Consider the following 17,458-nt stretch of genomic DNA (forward strand, 5'->3'; position numbering starts at 1 on the left):
GCCTGTTCTATAATTCCCAAGCGTCTTCTGAAATCAGAAGGAAACATTTTCGTAGTTTTTCCATATTTTGTAGCAAAGAAGATTTCAGATTTCAAGGGTGTTTAGAACTACTGGATTAAATTACTTTCACTGCGATTGTCTAGATTTTTCTCTAAACAAACACGAGTCAAAATTGTAAAAAATAATGAAAGCAGAATAATCAAGCAAAAAAATCCATTAGTAACAGGATGTAACATGTGCAACCAGATTCACGAGAGAAAAGGATAAGCAATTCAACAACTCAAATCACAAAATTAACAACTATATGTGAAATGGTTTAATCTCCATTACCTAACTCAAAATTCAAGAACGCAAACAAGTTCTAAATATCATAACCAACTACAGACCAAAAACTTGTAAATTTTTTAACTAAAAGACTAGAAGATAAAAGAAAGCCTTGATACAAATGGAACCAGCAAATAGATCTCCTAGTCGAAGAGGCTGAAACCCATATCCTGCAGCAAAATTGAGGTACAAGTAACGCCAAATGAACAATAAAACATAATAACAGAAAGAAGTATCAAAATATAATAAATAACAGCAAATTGACAATTAAAAAAATCTTACATCATCTGACTCCTCTTTCTCCTCAACCTTCTCCTCCTTTTTGGCCTCAGCAGCAGGAGCAGCACCACCACCTCCAGCAGCAGGTGCTGCAGCAGCAGCAACAGCTACACCACCACCAGAAGGCACAGATGCCAATTTCTCCCTTCCTGCTGCAACCAATTCTGTGATATCCTTTCCTTCAACTTGGGACAACAATAACTGAATCTTATCATCATCAGCATCAGCTCCAACTGCAATTCCAAAACGAAAAAGTTATGGGACTTTCAATTGGTGCTGAAAATTATAACAGAACAAAATGCATTTTACCCTTTGAGTAAAAAAAAAAAAACCACTTTAAAACCATGGAAAGGAGAACTCTTTTCCAGTTCATAAAGCACTGTTCGGTTCAATTCACAAACTAAACATACCAAACAAAAAACCCATAACCCAAATCTAGTATCATGTATATGCAAAAATCCTTCCATAAATAATACCAGCATGAATTATAAGAAATTAAAAATATACATGAATTCATACATTGCAGTAACATGGAATTCGAAACTGTACAAAAAGAAAAAAAAAACATTTGAAAACCATCATATCATATAAGGGTCACAAAAAGAACACAGACCATTATAGAAATTATTCTGACAAAATAACAACCATTGCTTAGCATCATACTTCAACAAAATCCATTTAAAATAACATATATATCATCATTAATGCCGTTTTCAGTAAAACTATGTTAGACGCCAAAGTCCTAATTAATATCAACAAGCCAAACAGAAAGTAATTTCATTTTGAATATGGCACTTACACTCGTAAATTAACATGATTAATCAATTTAATTACAAAAGTTAATAAATCTAACGGATAAAAAAACCTATCGAAAGGAGAAAACACAATACCGGATCCGAGGATTTCCTTCAGGTCCTCGGCGGAGGGTGAGGTGTTACCTCCCAAAACGGCGAGCAAATATGCAGCGATGACCTTCATTGCTGCCAAAACGACAAATCATTCAAGTCAAAATCAGTATAACTATATAATACAATGTAAATGCAGATAAAGGAGAGTGAAAGAGCAAGCGATCGAAGGAGAAAAGGCATACTTTTGATTATGGATCGGCAAAGAGAATGGAGGATCTGCTGTTTTTGAGTTAACAAGCGACGCTGCTGCTAGGGTTTTATGCCAGAGAGACACTGAAGACCAGCTATGTAAGGAATATATATCGCTAGGGTTTCTGGTTTTGATTTTTGCAGTCGTGATCAAATCGTGTCCGTTTATTTTTATTATTCCAATTCTGACCTGGCTTTGTAGGAGCTTTTGTTTGGTTGCGGTGATATCTTATCGCCTAGTTTTAGTCATAGGTTAATGTACCTAATACGACATCGAATTAATCAGGAAAGCCCATAGTGTTGCAATCATGGGTCCCTATAAGCCCAAAGTCTGATTTGGACCTTATGGATCTGATCATCTAAAATCCAAACGTTACAGGCTTATTGTGTGGTTACATATATCCTCTTTTACTTTTAGCCTATGGACAGTTACTATTCCGTAACTAAAGTTTGACAAAATTAATTTAATATTTCGACTAGTTTAGTCAAATATTTAGGTCATCCTCCAGATTTATCTCTGATAAACTATATAGTTCTTCCATCTATTTTAAAAATTGTATTGTTAAAAAGTAAGAAAAAGTAAGAAAAAAGTAACAGGGTTAATATGAAATCACAAGAATTTGTTCTATCACTTGGATTTTATTCTATCAATCGCAAAGAGTGGATGGATAATTTATGGTTTGCAGAGATCAAAGTTAAAGATCAATATAAGTCAAATTTATTCATGTTTAAAAAGGTAACTCTATATATCCTTTTCTTAAAACTACAATTATTTAATCATACAATTTATTGGCGGATTGAAATTCAATTACTATAATTAATTAATAATTTATATATCTATGGCGGAAGAAAATAAAAATTTTGATTTTTACGTGCATATATTATTATTGTTTTAAATTAAGGGAGGCCGTTATAATATTTTTTTGATTTTGGATTTAGAAAGTAAAAATCCAAATTATCTAGCCATAAATGATTTGATATGTTATTTTGGATTTTTGTTTTTTTTTAGAAAAGATATATTATTATTATTATTATTACTACGCATAATTATATTTCGCAAATTATTTATATATAATATTAATATTTATTGTTACTTTTTGTTTTATTTGATTATAATATGTAATATACTCTTATTAAGAAAAGAACCCATTAATTAATTTAATTTAATTTTTCCGTCTGTATTCATATACTTTTGCAAGATAATTTTTAGTTTTTAGCCTTCTTATACAATAGTTCAATTATAAAATGTATGAGCATATAAAATATTCCAAGTAATTATTGGGAACATGAGCTGATTGTGCTTTTAACTATATTTAAATTCACAAATGTTTAATGTTTTTGCATCCCTGAAGTATTTAGGATATTATTTTATTATAATATTATTATATAATGGCATATATATTAGTTTTCTGGTTTATTTTAGTATTATTATATATTGGCATATATTATCCATATGGTACAAATTTTGAGAATTGATTCATTTACTTTTAAATATAATTAAAATATTATTGTTATTATGTTTGGAGCCTATGTTAGCTGTTAATCTAAAATTGTTAATGATATTTATGCCTCGAATATGCTCTTGAAGTAGCAATATCGAGAAAATAGATTTTAAGATATATTTTGAGTTTATTTCATGTCCTTTTATCATTGAGCAGAATAAAGAATTCTTAATAAATATCATGAAGCTCACCCAACTGGATTTGCTTCATTCCCTGATAAAGTGAATAGAATAACATATAATACTGGACATGTAAATAATGAGATCCACCCAATTTAAGGGAATGAATTAGATCTAATTGGAATAATGATCTTAGCAATTATAGTGGCCACATATGCAATAATATATGATATTGGGCATGAATAATGACGAAAATATACTTGTCATTGAAAATATCAATAAGATCACAATTGAAATAATGATCTTAGCAATTATGGTGGCCACATTATTAAGAATAAATTTTACCACCAGAATTGGTACAAATAATATAACATATATAGATATTACTTATGTACTTGTTGTACGCCAAAATATTAAAAGATAAATTTAGCTTTGGTAGTAAAAGAATTTTTAAATACTCCGGAAGAGCAAGTATTACTACTTAGAGGAATGGATTTTACGCACAGTACAATATTCCAAAGATATTATTAAAATGGATATCATATAGCGATAATAATTGAAGTAAATATAGTTGAAAACCAGAAGTTTACAAATCCAAGTACTTTATTATTTAGCATGATCAGTCGGATCATCCCGATCAATAATGATGCGAGAAGAAAATTTAAATCCTTATATAGATATTTATTGAAAAACTATAAGTCTCTTTAGCTAATAAATTTTTTATGCTTAGTTTATTCTCAAAGCAAATTAATTATTGAGTAATCACCAAGAAGAGTTCAAAAGAACTGCTTGCATTTTCTAAAATATATAAAGTGAAATTATTGATCAATTAATCCATCATGTGAATTATTTAGATATTTTATGAATGCATCCAAAATATAGTTATATGATTATTATTGATTTGCAACCTGAAGTTTGCAAAGATTGTTGTTAACATATAATCTGAAGTTTGCATGATTATTTGCGCAAATAATTTGATTAAGAATACAATTTTCAGATTATGTTATTAAGATAATTTATCTTGAGAATGATGGTGAATTTACACATCGGCCTTTAATGATTATGGTATGTGGTAATTGAAATAATTTAGGCAACCTGTTGTTGCTTTTATTTATGCTAAAAAATGATTTAGTAGAATCATTTATAAACTATTGCAATTAATTGCCAGACAATTATTATGAGAACGAATCTTCCTATTTTTCAGAGGGATATGCTATTAAATTTAATAGCACTTACTCGCATCAAGCTAATAAGTTATTATAAGTTCTCCCATTGATAATTGGTTTTTGGAGCAGGAACCAAACATTACCCATTAAGAAAATTTTAAATATGCGGTATATGTTCTAATTGCTCCACCACAGTGCACTAAGATTTGTCCTCAAAAAGAGTTTGAAAATATATATCAAGTATGATTTATGATTAAATATTTAGAACTTTCAAATAAGAAATTTATATATGCTAAATTTATTAATTGTTATGGACATTAGGAGAGAAAACAAGCAGCTAAAAAAATAATTGATTGAAAAAGAATTATCATTATTATATTTTTATCCTTATTCAAGGCAGTGTGAGTTAAAAGAGTTTAAAGGATAATTTATTTGTAAAATATTGCAAATTTGTTTTCAGATATATTCACTAATCCAAAAGGAGATAACTCAATCTCACATAGTAGCTGCAAATGCTCCTATTAGTGTTGAAGTCTCTGAAGGACAAACTCTCAATGCTAATGAATCTATGGCATGCTTGAAGCATGGAATATCGATTCCAAAGATAAAGAAAAAAATAAAATGAAAGAAAATGAGCAAATATTCAAGATGATCAAGTTATAGAAAGTAAATTCTAGCAGAAATCCTATACATGACTAATAAATTTCTCAAAGAAACTCAGGTATCTGAAATAAATAACGATTATGAGATTTCTATAAATTATGCCATGTCAAGAAAAATATGGAACTGATATAAAAAAAAATCAACAATTTTTATACAATATGGTGCTTGAAATTGTGAAAAAAGATGAGGATCTTGAGTCTAATCTAGTGAGACTATAGACATAGAATTGATTAGCCAAAATAGAATAACGCATCTGACATTTAAATTTACTTAAAAAGTAAATTTTGAAATTTTAATATGGGCATAAAGAGATGTCAAGCCAGTAGAATACAAATATGTATTTGTGTAAAATTGAAATATGATAATGAGGTATCAAGCAAATTTGTTGCACACATTCTTTCGCAAAGAACCAGCTTTGATTATAACGATAAATACCCTCATGTGGTGGATACAATTATAATTTGATATTTGATTAGTCTGACAATTTATGAAAACTTTAAATGCGTCTAATGAATTAATGACTGCCTATTTATATGCTAACTCGATATAGATATCTATATGAAAATCCCTAAAGGATTTTAATTGCTTGAAACACAAAGTTAAATTCTCAAGAAATTTATTCAATCAAATTATATGGAGCTCCATATAAATTATTGGATAATGATATCAATGAAATATTGAAAAAAAATGCTTGAAGCAAGCAAATCGAGACCCCGAGAAATATATTCATGATTTCTATATGGATTAAAGAAATATCAATACATATGGTATAATTACCTTAATGATATTTATCGTTAAAAATTATTATATTTTTTTGTGATTATATTCTTTTATAATATTTTATTATTGAAAGCATAATTTTGACATTTACTTTATATACTATCATGAATAAAGTGATCTCTTGATTAGTGAATATCTATCAAAAGGATATTCTAATAATATTATTATATGTTCATGAATTTTTATACAGATATTTGAATATGAATTTATCATTATTTGGTTTATGAACATTATTGGAACTCCTGAAGGACTTCCAAAGTTTATAAATTCCTTAACAAAAAGAGTTTGAGATGAAAGATATTGGAAATATAAAATTTTCTATCGGCCTAAAGATCAAACATTTTATAAATGAAATTTTATCTATGAATCCGCATAAATGACTAAGTTGTTCCAATAATTTTATGTGAATAGTGGTGAGGTCACTTGATGAGAAGATGACCATTTTTCACTTTGAGAAAATTATGAAGAATTCTTGATTCTAAAGTACCACATCTTAGTGCAATAAATGCGCTAATATATCTTACTACTCATATTTGACTTGATTTTTATAAATTTATTGGCAAGATATAGTTCTTCCTAGATATGAAGAAATTAAATGGAGTTAAACATATATTTTGACATCTCCATGGCACCATATATATGAGTTATATTATAACTAAAATGTCAAATCAGATTTGATTGGCTATGAAAATGCAGGTTATTTATCTAATTTATATTATGTTAGATTACAAACCAGTCATTCATTTACATATGGAGGTACAATTAGTTTATGAAATTCATGAAACGAGGTGTTGCTATTACTTCTTTTAGCCATGAAAATTTTAGCAACTCATGAAGAAAGACGAGAAATACACGCAATCTATATGTTCAGAAAGAAATTTTCTACAATATTGAAGTTCAACCACTCAAGCAACGACATTTTTAATTTACTCATCAAAACACTTTCTATTACAAGTTTTCTACTATAATTTTTTTACACAAGTTTTGAAGAATTGATGCACAATAATTGTAATGCATAAACTCAAAGATCTCAAGATTTATCTTCATGATGGAGAGTAAATACGCACTGTATTTTTTTTTCCCTTTAACCAAGGTTTTTTTCCATTGAGTTTTCCAGGTAAAGGTTTTTAATGAGACAGTATTTAATGTGTATTTAAGGAAAGAATAATATATTATTTTTTCTTCACTGAGATTTTTTATTAGTAAGGTTTTAACAAGACCTAATAAGAATCTATTTGAATCTAAGTTTAATTATGTAATTTAATTTTGATTTGGTTTCTATTTGAATCTAAATTCTATTAGGAACTTTAAACTGATTCTAAATAAGAATTTATTCAATTTATTGCATTCTGATTTGGATTTTTTTTTATTGAAATCTATTTATAAATTCTTTATAATTAATGGGGAGTTTTGAGCGGAAACCATGGCATAGAGTTATCTTTTTAATTTTTTTTTTCATTTGTACTCTACGTTATACACATTTTCTAATTTTATTTATTTGTAATGGGATAATATTCAGTTTTTTATTTGTATTTTATGTTATGCATGTTCTAATCTTATTTATTTGTAATGGCATAATATTCAGTTTTGGTATTCATGATTCATGTGTGGACTTAATATATACATATATGGTTACTTGATGGAGAAGAAATTGCATGCTACCACTACAAAATCTTTTATGACTAAAGGAAAAATAGCCCACATCCATCCGGTAGATAAATTTTCTTTTGATCAATTTCTTTTTTTTACTTCCCTAATCAATAATAATAATATGCTTCTGAATGAAATGTGAATATCCGATTTTTCTTTTTAATTTTTGGTTATTAAAAGATTGTGTAAAATAGGTTTGAGAATTTTGAGAGGGGGCGTTTAGATGAGTAATGAATGTAAATTAGTTCCAACACACTATAGTTCATTTGATTTGATTATGATATAATTCTACTAAATTTATATTTTATTAATTAGTTCATATTAGTAATTAAATTCATTGAGTGTATTTTTCAATTAATTTAAACTCTCAATTTTAATTTTATGTACAATATACAATCTTTAATATGAAAATACTTATATTTGATTGTCTTCATCAAGCTATTTAAAACCAAGAAAAGAGTAAATATTTATGAAAGAAATATTAGTTAATTTCAAGGTAAATATTATATCTTGTTATCAATTTTTTTATAATTTATTTTCTTAATCATTGTATTTAATTGTCTTTATATATGGAACTAAAATCAAGATACGAAGGCATATGTTAAATATTTATATTATTTATGATATATTTTGCCTTTTTTGATTTTTTATTTAATTGTTAAATTTCATAATGTGTAATGAAAATTTTAAAAGATAAGTATATATATGTTGCAATTATTATTATATAAGCTAATATAAATTCACTATTATATTTATTGTTATCTAAAATAATATTGAATTATACTCTAACATTATAAAAATTTAGACTATCATTATATTATAAAGAATTAACGAGCACCAATAACATGCAACGCCTGTGATTAAAAACTTTAATTAAATTTAGAATATTCTAAAATAATCTTAGTCATAGTCAATTAGATTATTATATTTTATTAGTTGATTGGATATATTTATAAAAAAATAGTTTTTAAATAAATAAATATAGATAGCATTTTAAAATTTTTAAGTTTTTTCTTTTCTAGATTTATTTTTTAATAAATATTTATGATAATGAGATATTTGAAAATTTTTATGTTTCATTTATTAAATATTTATTCTATTTTGATTATAATTTAAATTATTATATTTAGGAGAGAGATAAAGAAAAGAAAAAAAATATGTTATATATAAATAATTTTACTAAGAAAATTTCAATTGTGCAACGTGAAAAAAATTTAAAATATGTTATAAACAATTTAATTTGTTACCTAATATATATTATTATTATTATTAAAAATCTTATATATAATCTATTAAAATATGTTATATATAATTTAGTATATCACTAATATTATAAATTATCAAAAATCTTAATCGGAAAATTTTCTATGCCATTATTTCCATCTTTTTTTTACTATTTATGCTATTATGTGTTTTTGTAATATTTTATTTATTTAACTAATAAATAACTATTAAAATTTATTCAAAATTTTTGCCATTAAATATAAGTCCTTTAATAATGTTGAAAAACAAGTGTTAATATTATGTTATTAAATGTTATTAATAAAGTATAAAAAATTTATATGATCCTAATTAATTTTTTGTTTGATATATATATAAGCAGAGTAGTTTGCATTATATAGAAGCCAAGTGTAAGCCTCTGAAATTGCCAAATATGAGGAGAATAATAATTATTTAACACGATAAGGTGTGATGACAACAATCGTAAGAAAATAAATTGTTTTATATTTTTAGATAATGTCTTTATCATGATAATATCTATTAGTTATATCCCATCAAGATAATGCATTAAATTAAAATACAAATAACCAAAGCCATAAAATAAAAAATACTTAATTTCTTATTTTAATAATTATCTTGGTGTATGGGGTAGTCTAATATACCAAGAGATAGATTGCACGAACACGGTACACAAGAGATGGAACGTACGAGATATATGATAATAAATAAACAATCATTTATAATAAATAAAACACATAAAATAAAAAATACATAATTTTTTATTTTAATATAATTAGTTTAAATTAAAATACATACAACCCAAACTATAAAATAAAAAAATATTTAATTTTTTATTTTAATAATTACTTTGACGTATTGGTAGACTTATATACCAGAAGTTAGGTTGCACAGGCATGAGATGCGAGATAAGGGAACGTACAGGATATAATAATAAATAAACAATTATTTATAATAAATAGAAAACAAAAAATAAAAAATACTTAATTTCTTATTTTAATATAATTAGTTAAATTCTCAACATTATTATCACTATTAAAAAATCTATATCTATCTATATAATATATAAAAGCATGGTAGTTTGCTTTATATGGAAGCCCAGTGCAAATGAAAGCCAAGTGTAAGTAGCATAGTTTGACACTTGGCATTATTTTGGATTATAGAACGACGGATGTTAAAATTCAAACAATTCAACATAATTGTAAGAATTGTAAAAAGATCAATTGTTTTATATTTTCAAATAATCCCTCTATCAATATAATATCTATAAAAAGATTAACTCTAACATTTAATATATTAATATAAATTTATTTCTCCCCACAAAACAATTATTAAGTAATCCACACACTTTTTAGAGTGTGAATAAACAATACATTACTATTAAATAAAAAATATATAAGTAATTTAAAAAATATAAATTGGAACGTACAGTATACGATAATTTTTTAAAAAGTAGGAAATCCACACGCTTAAAACACACTAGACTAAATAAGTAACGCATTAATATTTTAAATAAGTAAACAACAATTTATAATAAACTATAAATATAAAATAAAAAAATTAATTTCTTATTTCAATGACAGAAAAGATATTTAAAAACACTTCATTTTTATTGGTAGTAAATAAAAAAATTCTTAGTTAATTAGCTTGGTGTATAGAGTAGTCTCATATACTAGGAGCTGAGTTGCACAGAAACAGGACATGAGCTACGGAACGTATGAGATACGATAATTTTTTAAAAAGATAGGGTATTCATTCGCTTAAAACACACTACACTAAATAAGTAATACATTGATATTTCAAATAAGATAAATAATCATTTATAATAAAAAAAAACACTAAATTTCTTATTTTAATGATACAAAAGCAAATTAAAAAAAAATATTTCAGTTTTATTGGTAATAAAAAATCTTAGTTGATTAGCTTAGTATATGGAATAGTCTCATATATTAGGAGCTAAGTTGTAAAAACACAGGACACGAGATACAAGAATGTACAATATATGATAATTTAAAAAAAAAAAAAGTAGGACATTTACACACTTATGACACGGAACACTAAATAAGTAATACATTAATATTTCAAATAAATAAATAATCATTTATAATAAATTATAAACACAAAATAAAATAAAATAAAAAAACTTAATTTCTTATTTCAATGACACAAAAACAAATTAAAAAAACACTTCATTTTTATTGGAAATAAAAAAACTTTGGTTGATTAGTTTGGTGTATAGAGAAGTCTCATATACCAAGAGCTATGTTGCATAGAAAAAGGGACATGATAATTTCAAAAAGGGTAGGACATCCACACACTTAGGATATAATATACTAAATAAGTGATACATTAATATTTCAAATAAATAAATAATCATTTATAATAAATTATAAACATAAAATAAAAAAAATTCTTAATTTCTTATTTCAATGACACAAATGCAAATTAAAAAAACACTTCATTTTTATTCGGAATAAAAAAACCTTGGTTAATTAGTTTGGTGTAAGGAGTAGTCTCATATATCAAGAACAGATTGATTTACTAGGAGTTAGGTTGCACGGATATGAGATACGAGATACGAAAAGCATGGATATGACAATTTTTAAAAAGTAGGACATCTATATGCTTAGGACACAGTACACTAAATAATTAATACATTAATATTTCAAATAAATAAATAATCATTTATAGTAAATCATAAGCATAAAATAAAAAAATACTTAATTTCTTATTTCAATATAATTAGTTAAATTCACAAAATTATTATCACTATTGAAAAATATATTAATAGTGTGTATGCATTTTTTTATGTAGATCATATCATATATGATTTTTTTATTGCATATTTTATAAAAAGTTTTACATGATACTTAAAAAGACATATCTTAGCCAACTTTACAGCATATCTCAATAAGATACAATTTATTATTTTATTATATAATTTTACTATTTTTGAATGATATTATAAAATACTATTTCATCTTTTAATATTAGCCCTACACATCATGCAGAATATAAGAGAAAAAAAGTAATTATATTTTCAGATAATATCATATAGGAGGGAAAAAAACTAAATTAATATTAGTAATTTTTTTTTTTTTTTTGAAATAAGAAAGGAATATAAGAGAAAAGAATTTCAATAATTTTCTCTTCAAATTAGAAGGAAAGTAAAAAACTATAAAAATAAATTTATCGAGAAAAACAATTTTACTTTTCTTTTGTGTCTAAAAGTAAGTAACAAAAGTTTTTTCGAAAAAAAATTTAGTCGCTTCTTATTTTTTTTATTATTCATTAATAAAAAAAAGATCAAAAATAAATTAAAAAAAACACTTCATCACGCGATATAGTAACGTACATGATTCGATAATTTTTAAAAAAGTAGGAGATCCACAAGCTTAGGACACACTACACTAATAAATATAATACATAAATATTTCAAATAAATAAACAGTCATTTATAATAAATCATAAACATAAAATAAAAAATACTTAATTTCTTATTTCAATATAATTAGTTAAATTCTCAAAATTATTATCACTATTGAAAAATACATTAATAGTGTGTATGCATTTACTGATGCAGGTCATACTAGGGGTGTCAACATAGGTCATAACACGCTAACACGATTTGCCTAACACGCAAAATAAATGGGTTAGGGGTTAACGTTAAACAAGTTCGTGTCATAAATGAGTCACCCATTTATGATACAAATGTGTCGCGAGTTGACACACAGGTTAGATATAAATACTCTAAGAGTAAAGAGGTAATTTTAGTGTTAGATATAAATATTCTAACTAAAACCTATTTAAATTTTATTGTTGTATTATTTTTTAGTTTAATTATAAATTTTGAAGAATTTATGCATTTTACATGCGAAAATTTATTTTTAAATATGATTAGAGTTAAATAGGTTAACTGTTAAAAATACTATAAGTAGGTTAAATGGATGGTATATACGTCAACACATCCACTTAGCCTATTTATGATATTAAGTAGGTTGCACGAGTTATATATGGGTCAACACAACTTACTAACCCGTTTATGATATTAAGCGGGTTAAATGTGTCGTATTCCTGTCAACCGTCTAATTTTTGTATTGTGTTTTTGTCGAAGTTATAAGAAAATTATTTCATTATTTAATATTGCTTCACGTATCACGCGAGTTCTAACACTAGTAATTTTAACAAAATAGAAGGATAAAATAATAATTCTCTCCTATTTTAATTTATATACTTTTTAGAAAAAGAACAAGAATATAAATACATATCAATTATTAGGGGCAACATCAAAAAATTCCAAATCAAAATTTTCTATTGGAAAAAATTCCTATTCAAATCCAAAATGCTATTGGATAAACTAAGAAACTACATTATATACTAATTAAAGTATCTATTAAATGTGGTGAAAGAATATAATATCTTTAAGATTTTAATAATATTTATTGAAAAAATAAACGTAATTTGATTTTGATTAGTTATATTATACCATATAAGGTACATGTTAAATATGACGAGAATATAATATGTTTTATTTTTATTTTTATTAAATATTTTAATTTGATTGGTGATAATTATTTTAAAAAGAATAAATATAATTATTACTCTCTATTGAGGATACATATACTATTTATTGTTTGAATAAAATAGAAAATAAAATTCAATAAAGATATATATCTATATCTATAGATAGCTTGGCTATTTATGAAATTTAGAATATCCTAACATAGTTTTAGTCATAGCAATTAGAAAATTATATTTTATTAGTTGATTGGATATAATTTATAAAAAATATTTTTTAAATAAATACATATAAATAATTAAGAATTTCAAAATTTTAACTTTTGCCTTTTTAAAATTTATTTTTTAATATATATATATATATATATATATATATATATATATTAATAAGAGATTTAAAATTTTTTTATATTTTATTTTTAAATATTTGATTATGTTTTAATTATAATTTAAAATAATTTTATTTACGAGGGAGATAAAAAAAAAAGAAAAAGTAAACTCTTTTTTATGTTTATACGATATGATTGGATATATTTTTTAAAAAATAAATATACATAATATTTTATTTAGGAGAGGGAGATAAAAAAAAGAAAAAATATATTCTTTTTATTTCTGTATGGTTGTAGAAAAAATTGAGGGTTTATTTGGAGAGGATATAACATTCATTTTATATAATCTTTTTTATTACTTAATTAACTTATTTATTTATTTTAAATTTACAACTTAGAACAATAGAGAAATAAAATACTTGAATAAACTCATTAAACGACCAATATTGCATCCTAGCATGATTTGCTTTGTACTTTTCATTTATTGACTTGGTTTTTTTTTTTTTTTTTTTTTTTTTTTTTTGTTATCCATCAACATCAAATTTCATTAAATTATAGTCTTTCCAAAGTTGATTTTTGAAATTCAAATTAGTAATATTTTAAATATAATTTATTCATTGTATATGTTGAGTTTTTAAAAGAGTTTTATTCTTAATAATAATTATTTATTATTTATTTTCTTTTTCGTTATTGAATTAATTTGTAACAACTATCATTTTAATTTAGTAAGAGATTATACTTCTTGTAATAAATAGGTGGCCTCCTGATTAAGCATTTTTTATTTTTTATTTTTTAATTTTTTCCTTTTATATTCTAAATCTGTTTGACTTGAAAGAAAATAGTGTAAAATTGGAAAAAACTAGGACTATATATTTCTATTTATATCATTTTTTGGGTTTTAAGAATATATGTGTATGTTTATATATTCATTTTCTCATTTATTTCCGTTTACCTACAAGTAAAAAATATTTTATTCTTATTTTTCATTATAATTGTATATAGATATTAATTTGGAATTGAGGGCAAAGAGCTGAGGATTGAGTGATGATTTGATTTTTTTTTTTTTTTTTTTGGCACCTATCAGGGTTTTAAGAATATGTATTTATAATTAGGGATTGAAGGATTAAGTACAGTGATTGGTTGAACTTTATTTGAAGACCATTTTACTATATAAAAATAGAATCAAGTACATAAGAAATAATATTTCTAGTAGCTTATACGACAAGGTCTAATATAAATTAACCAATTGTATTTATTTTAATCTAAACAAAATTTTATGTTTTAATATTATATAGATAAAAAATTAAAAGAGTAAAAAAATGAAAATTTAATAAGCATTGTCAATATGTAACGCACGTCATAAAAAAATTAGTATAGTATAAAAATATAGATAGATAACTTGGAGCATAGAAATATATAAATAAAAAATTTGAAAAAATTATGAATGATAAGTAAAAATTAAAGAAAATAAATTTAAGAAGAATAAGAGATATGAAAACTATTACTTTATTTATTGCAATCCATTTCTTATATATTTTTGTAATATGTTTTTTCTCCATTTTTATCTTTATTTGTTTTATAAAATATTATTTTAGGTTAGTTTATGAACAAATCATCATCTAAAATGATAAGCAGTTTTAATTTTAAGAATGCACATTTTCTATTTATCAAATTTAATGATAAAATGCTATTTACTTTTTGATAAAAGGAAAACCAAGGGTTCAAAACTCATAAAAACCATAAATTAGAGAGTGATGATTCTTAACAAGGGAGAAATTAACTCATGAATGCAATAAAACTCATAACAAGTTAATAGAAGAGAGTGCCATTGTATTCAGAACTTATGAGTGTGTACGAGACTGTGGAAATCTCGACTCGTTCTCGAATACTTTTTCAGTTTTTCTATCCAAAAAAAAATCCAACATAAATTTAATAGTCTCATCCCGAATTATGTCCTGAAAGTAATTTTGGGATGAGACTGCTTCTTTGATTAAAATCGTCCCATACTAATCCAAATTTTTGTTTCCCATCCCATAGTAGAAAAATTGGCATTCTCATCTTCGTAGTTTTTATTTTTTGTGTATAAAAATCCTAAAAATTATTTTAAATTATTTTTACAAAAAAAAAGTGAGTTATTTTAACCTAAAAAATTTTATAATTGGCTACGCTTATTTTTTTTTTTTTCTATTTGATAAACTATAAAAGCTTGAACCCCATAGAGTGAAAAGTAAATAACATATGCTAAAGAGAAAACGATTGATGCTTGAGTCATCTGTTGCCTCACACCTCCTTCATGTGTTTGTTGTTGGACCATTGCAATCGGAGGCCTTGTCCTTTTTTTTTCCCTGCAAATGCACAATATTTCAACATTTGGGCTAATGTTATTACCTAGTCAATGTGATTACATACAAACAACAACTTACATTTTGATTGCCTTGATTCACATTTTCTTTACTTCGTGCAGTTTGAGTGGACTAAGATTTGGAGGGTCATCATCTTCTTTTCACCTAAATACAAAATGACATAAATTATTTAAAAATGCCTAATGAATAAATTTCTGAAATAACATACAAACAATAAAAAATTATAAAAACATTTATGTAACATGTTGTGGCTGGGAACTAGAGGCATGATCAGTCCTTATTTTACAAGTTCTCTTATTATGCTTGCATTGGAAGCATGCTTGACATTTCAGCTGGAACCAGTTCTCCTCAATTTACCAACAGTCTTAGACTCTTCTTCAATGCCTTTATTCTTTTTCTTTTTGGATTTCCAGCCTTCTTTTGATAATTTGGTGATTGTATGGGATCCTCAATCACATCAAGCCACATTTTAGGCTCATTTAAAGGCTGTAGTGAATCCTCATAACATAACTAATAATTGTCCTTCTTGAGGTATGTATCAATAAAGTCAATTTCATTGTATTTCATGTAATTAATGCATGATAAAGCATGGCAACATGGTATGCCAGTTATATGCTATACCCTGCAAAAACGGTCCTTATAGTCAAGTCCAATACAAAATCGTCTTCTCCATATGCAACTTGAAAATTTTCAACTTGAATCCTCATAACATAACAACCTTCTTGAGGTATATATCAATAAGTCAATTTCATTGTATTTCATGTAATGTATGATAAAGTATGGCAACATAGTATACCAGTTATATCCTATACCCTGCAAGAACGATCCTTACATTCAAGTCCATTACAAACTCGTCTTCTCCACAAGCAACTTGAAAATTTTCTCCTTTTACTGGCTTTGGATATAAAATCTAGTTTCAAGCTTCCTTTTCTCAATCTTAGCTCTTAGTGGAATTTCACCACATGAATTTGACATCATTTCTCGCTTTGCATACATCCGCTCCATTAGTGCGGTCCTAATACCCTCTAACACATCTATAATCGACTGACACCTTGCTTTAAAATATAACCGTTGAAGGTCTTCAATAAATTATTCTCTATGACATCACATTTGGGGAGGCCATTAATGAAATATTTGAGAACTTTTCTAGATTTTATCTCGTAAATGCATCGTGTGCTTCACTTGAAACTTCTTTTAATTCTTTCATTTTGGATTCGAACTCTGCAGCGTATATTGCCCTAACTGCTCTCCAAAATAACTTCTTAAATGCTTCTCCATTGTGTGTCTTCTTCTAGTTGGCATATATATCCTTAGCACAGGTTCTATGCTCAGAGCAAGGAGTCAACTCCTGAATTGAATCAATAAGACCCCATAACATTTATAACAAAGTAATGTTAACATGAGTTAAAAACAAATAAGACACAGTTGA

The 17,458-nt window shown here is 25.1% G+C and overlaps 1 protein-coding gene across 1 annotated transcript; it reads right to left on the reverse strand.

The window, feature by feature from the left end:
* Positions 1-247: 247 nt before the first annotated feature.
* Positions 248-1,834, reverse strand: LOC105637093 (large ribosomal subunit protein P2). The gene is made up of 4 exons (XM_012220495.4): positions 1,694-1,834; positions 1,494-1,583; positions 607-836; positions 248-494 (listed from the first exon to the last, which is right to left on the reverse strand). Exons 2-4 carry the CDS (start codon positions 1,579-1,581, stop codon positions 468-470), a joined length of 345 nt encoding a protein of 114 aa, XP_012075885.1. The 5' UTR covers positions 1,582-1,583; positions 1,694-1,834; the 3' UTR covers positions 248-467.
* Positions 1,835-17,458: the final 15,624 nt, after the last annotated feature.

This window comes from Jatropha curcas, chromosome 1 (genome assembly GCF_041381405.1).
Source record: "Jatropha curcas cultivar XTBG-Jc1 chromosome 1, XTBG_Jcur_1.0, whole genome shotgun sequence".
Taxonomy (NCBI): domain Eukaryota; kingdom Viridiplantae; phylum Streptophyta; class Magnoliopsida; order Malpighiales; family Euphorbiaceae; genus Jatropha; species Jatropha curcas.

Excerpts from the sequence above, each read along its gene's own strand:
- LOC105637093 (XM_012220495.4), bottom strand. The coding sequence starts at position 1,581 with ATGAAGGTCATCGCTGCATATTTGCTCGCCGTTTTGGGAGGTAACACC. Across the intron at positions 837-1,493 it reads GAAGGAAATCCTCGGATCCG|TTGGAGCTGATGCTGATGAT; the intron begins GTATTGTGTTTT and ends TTGGAATTGCAG. Across the intron at positions 495-606 it reads AGAAAGAGGAGTCAGATGAT|GATATGGGTTTCAGCCTCTT; the intron begins GTAAGATTTTTT and ends ATTTTGCTGCAG.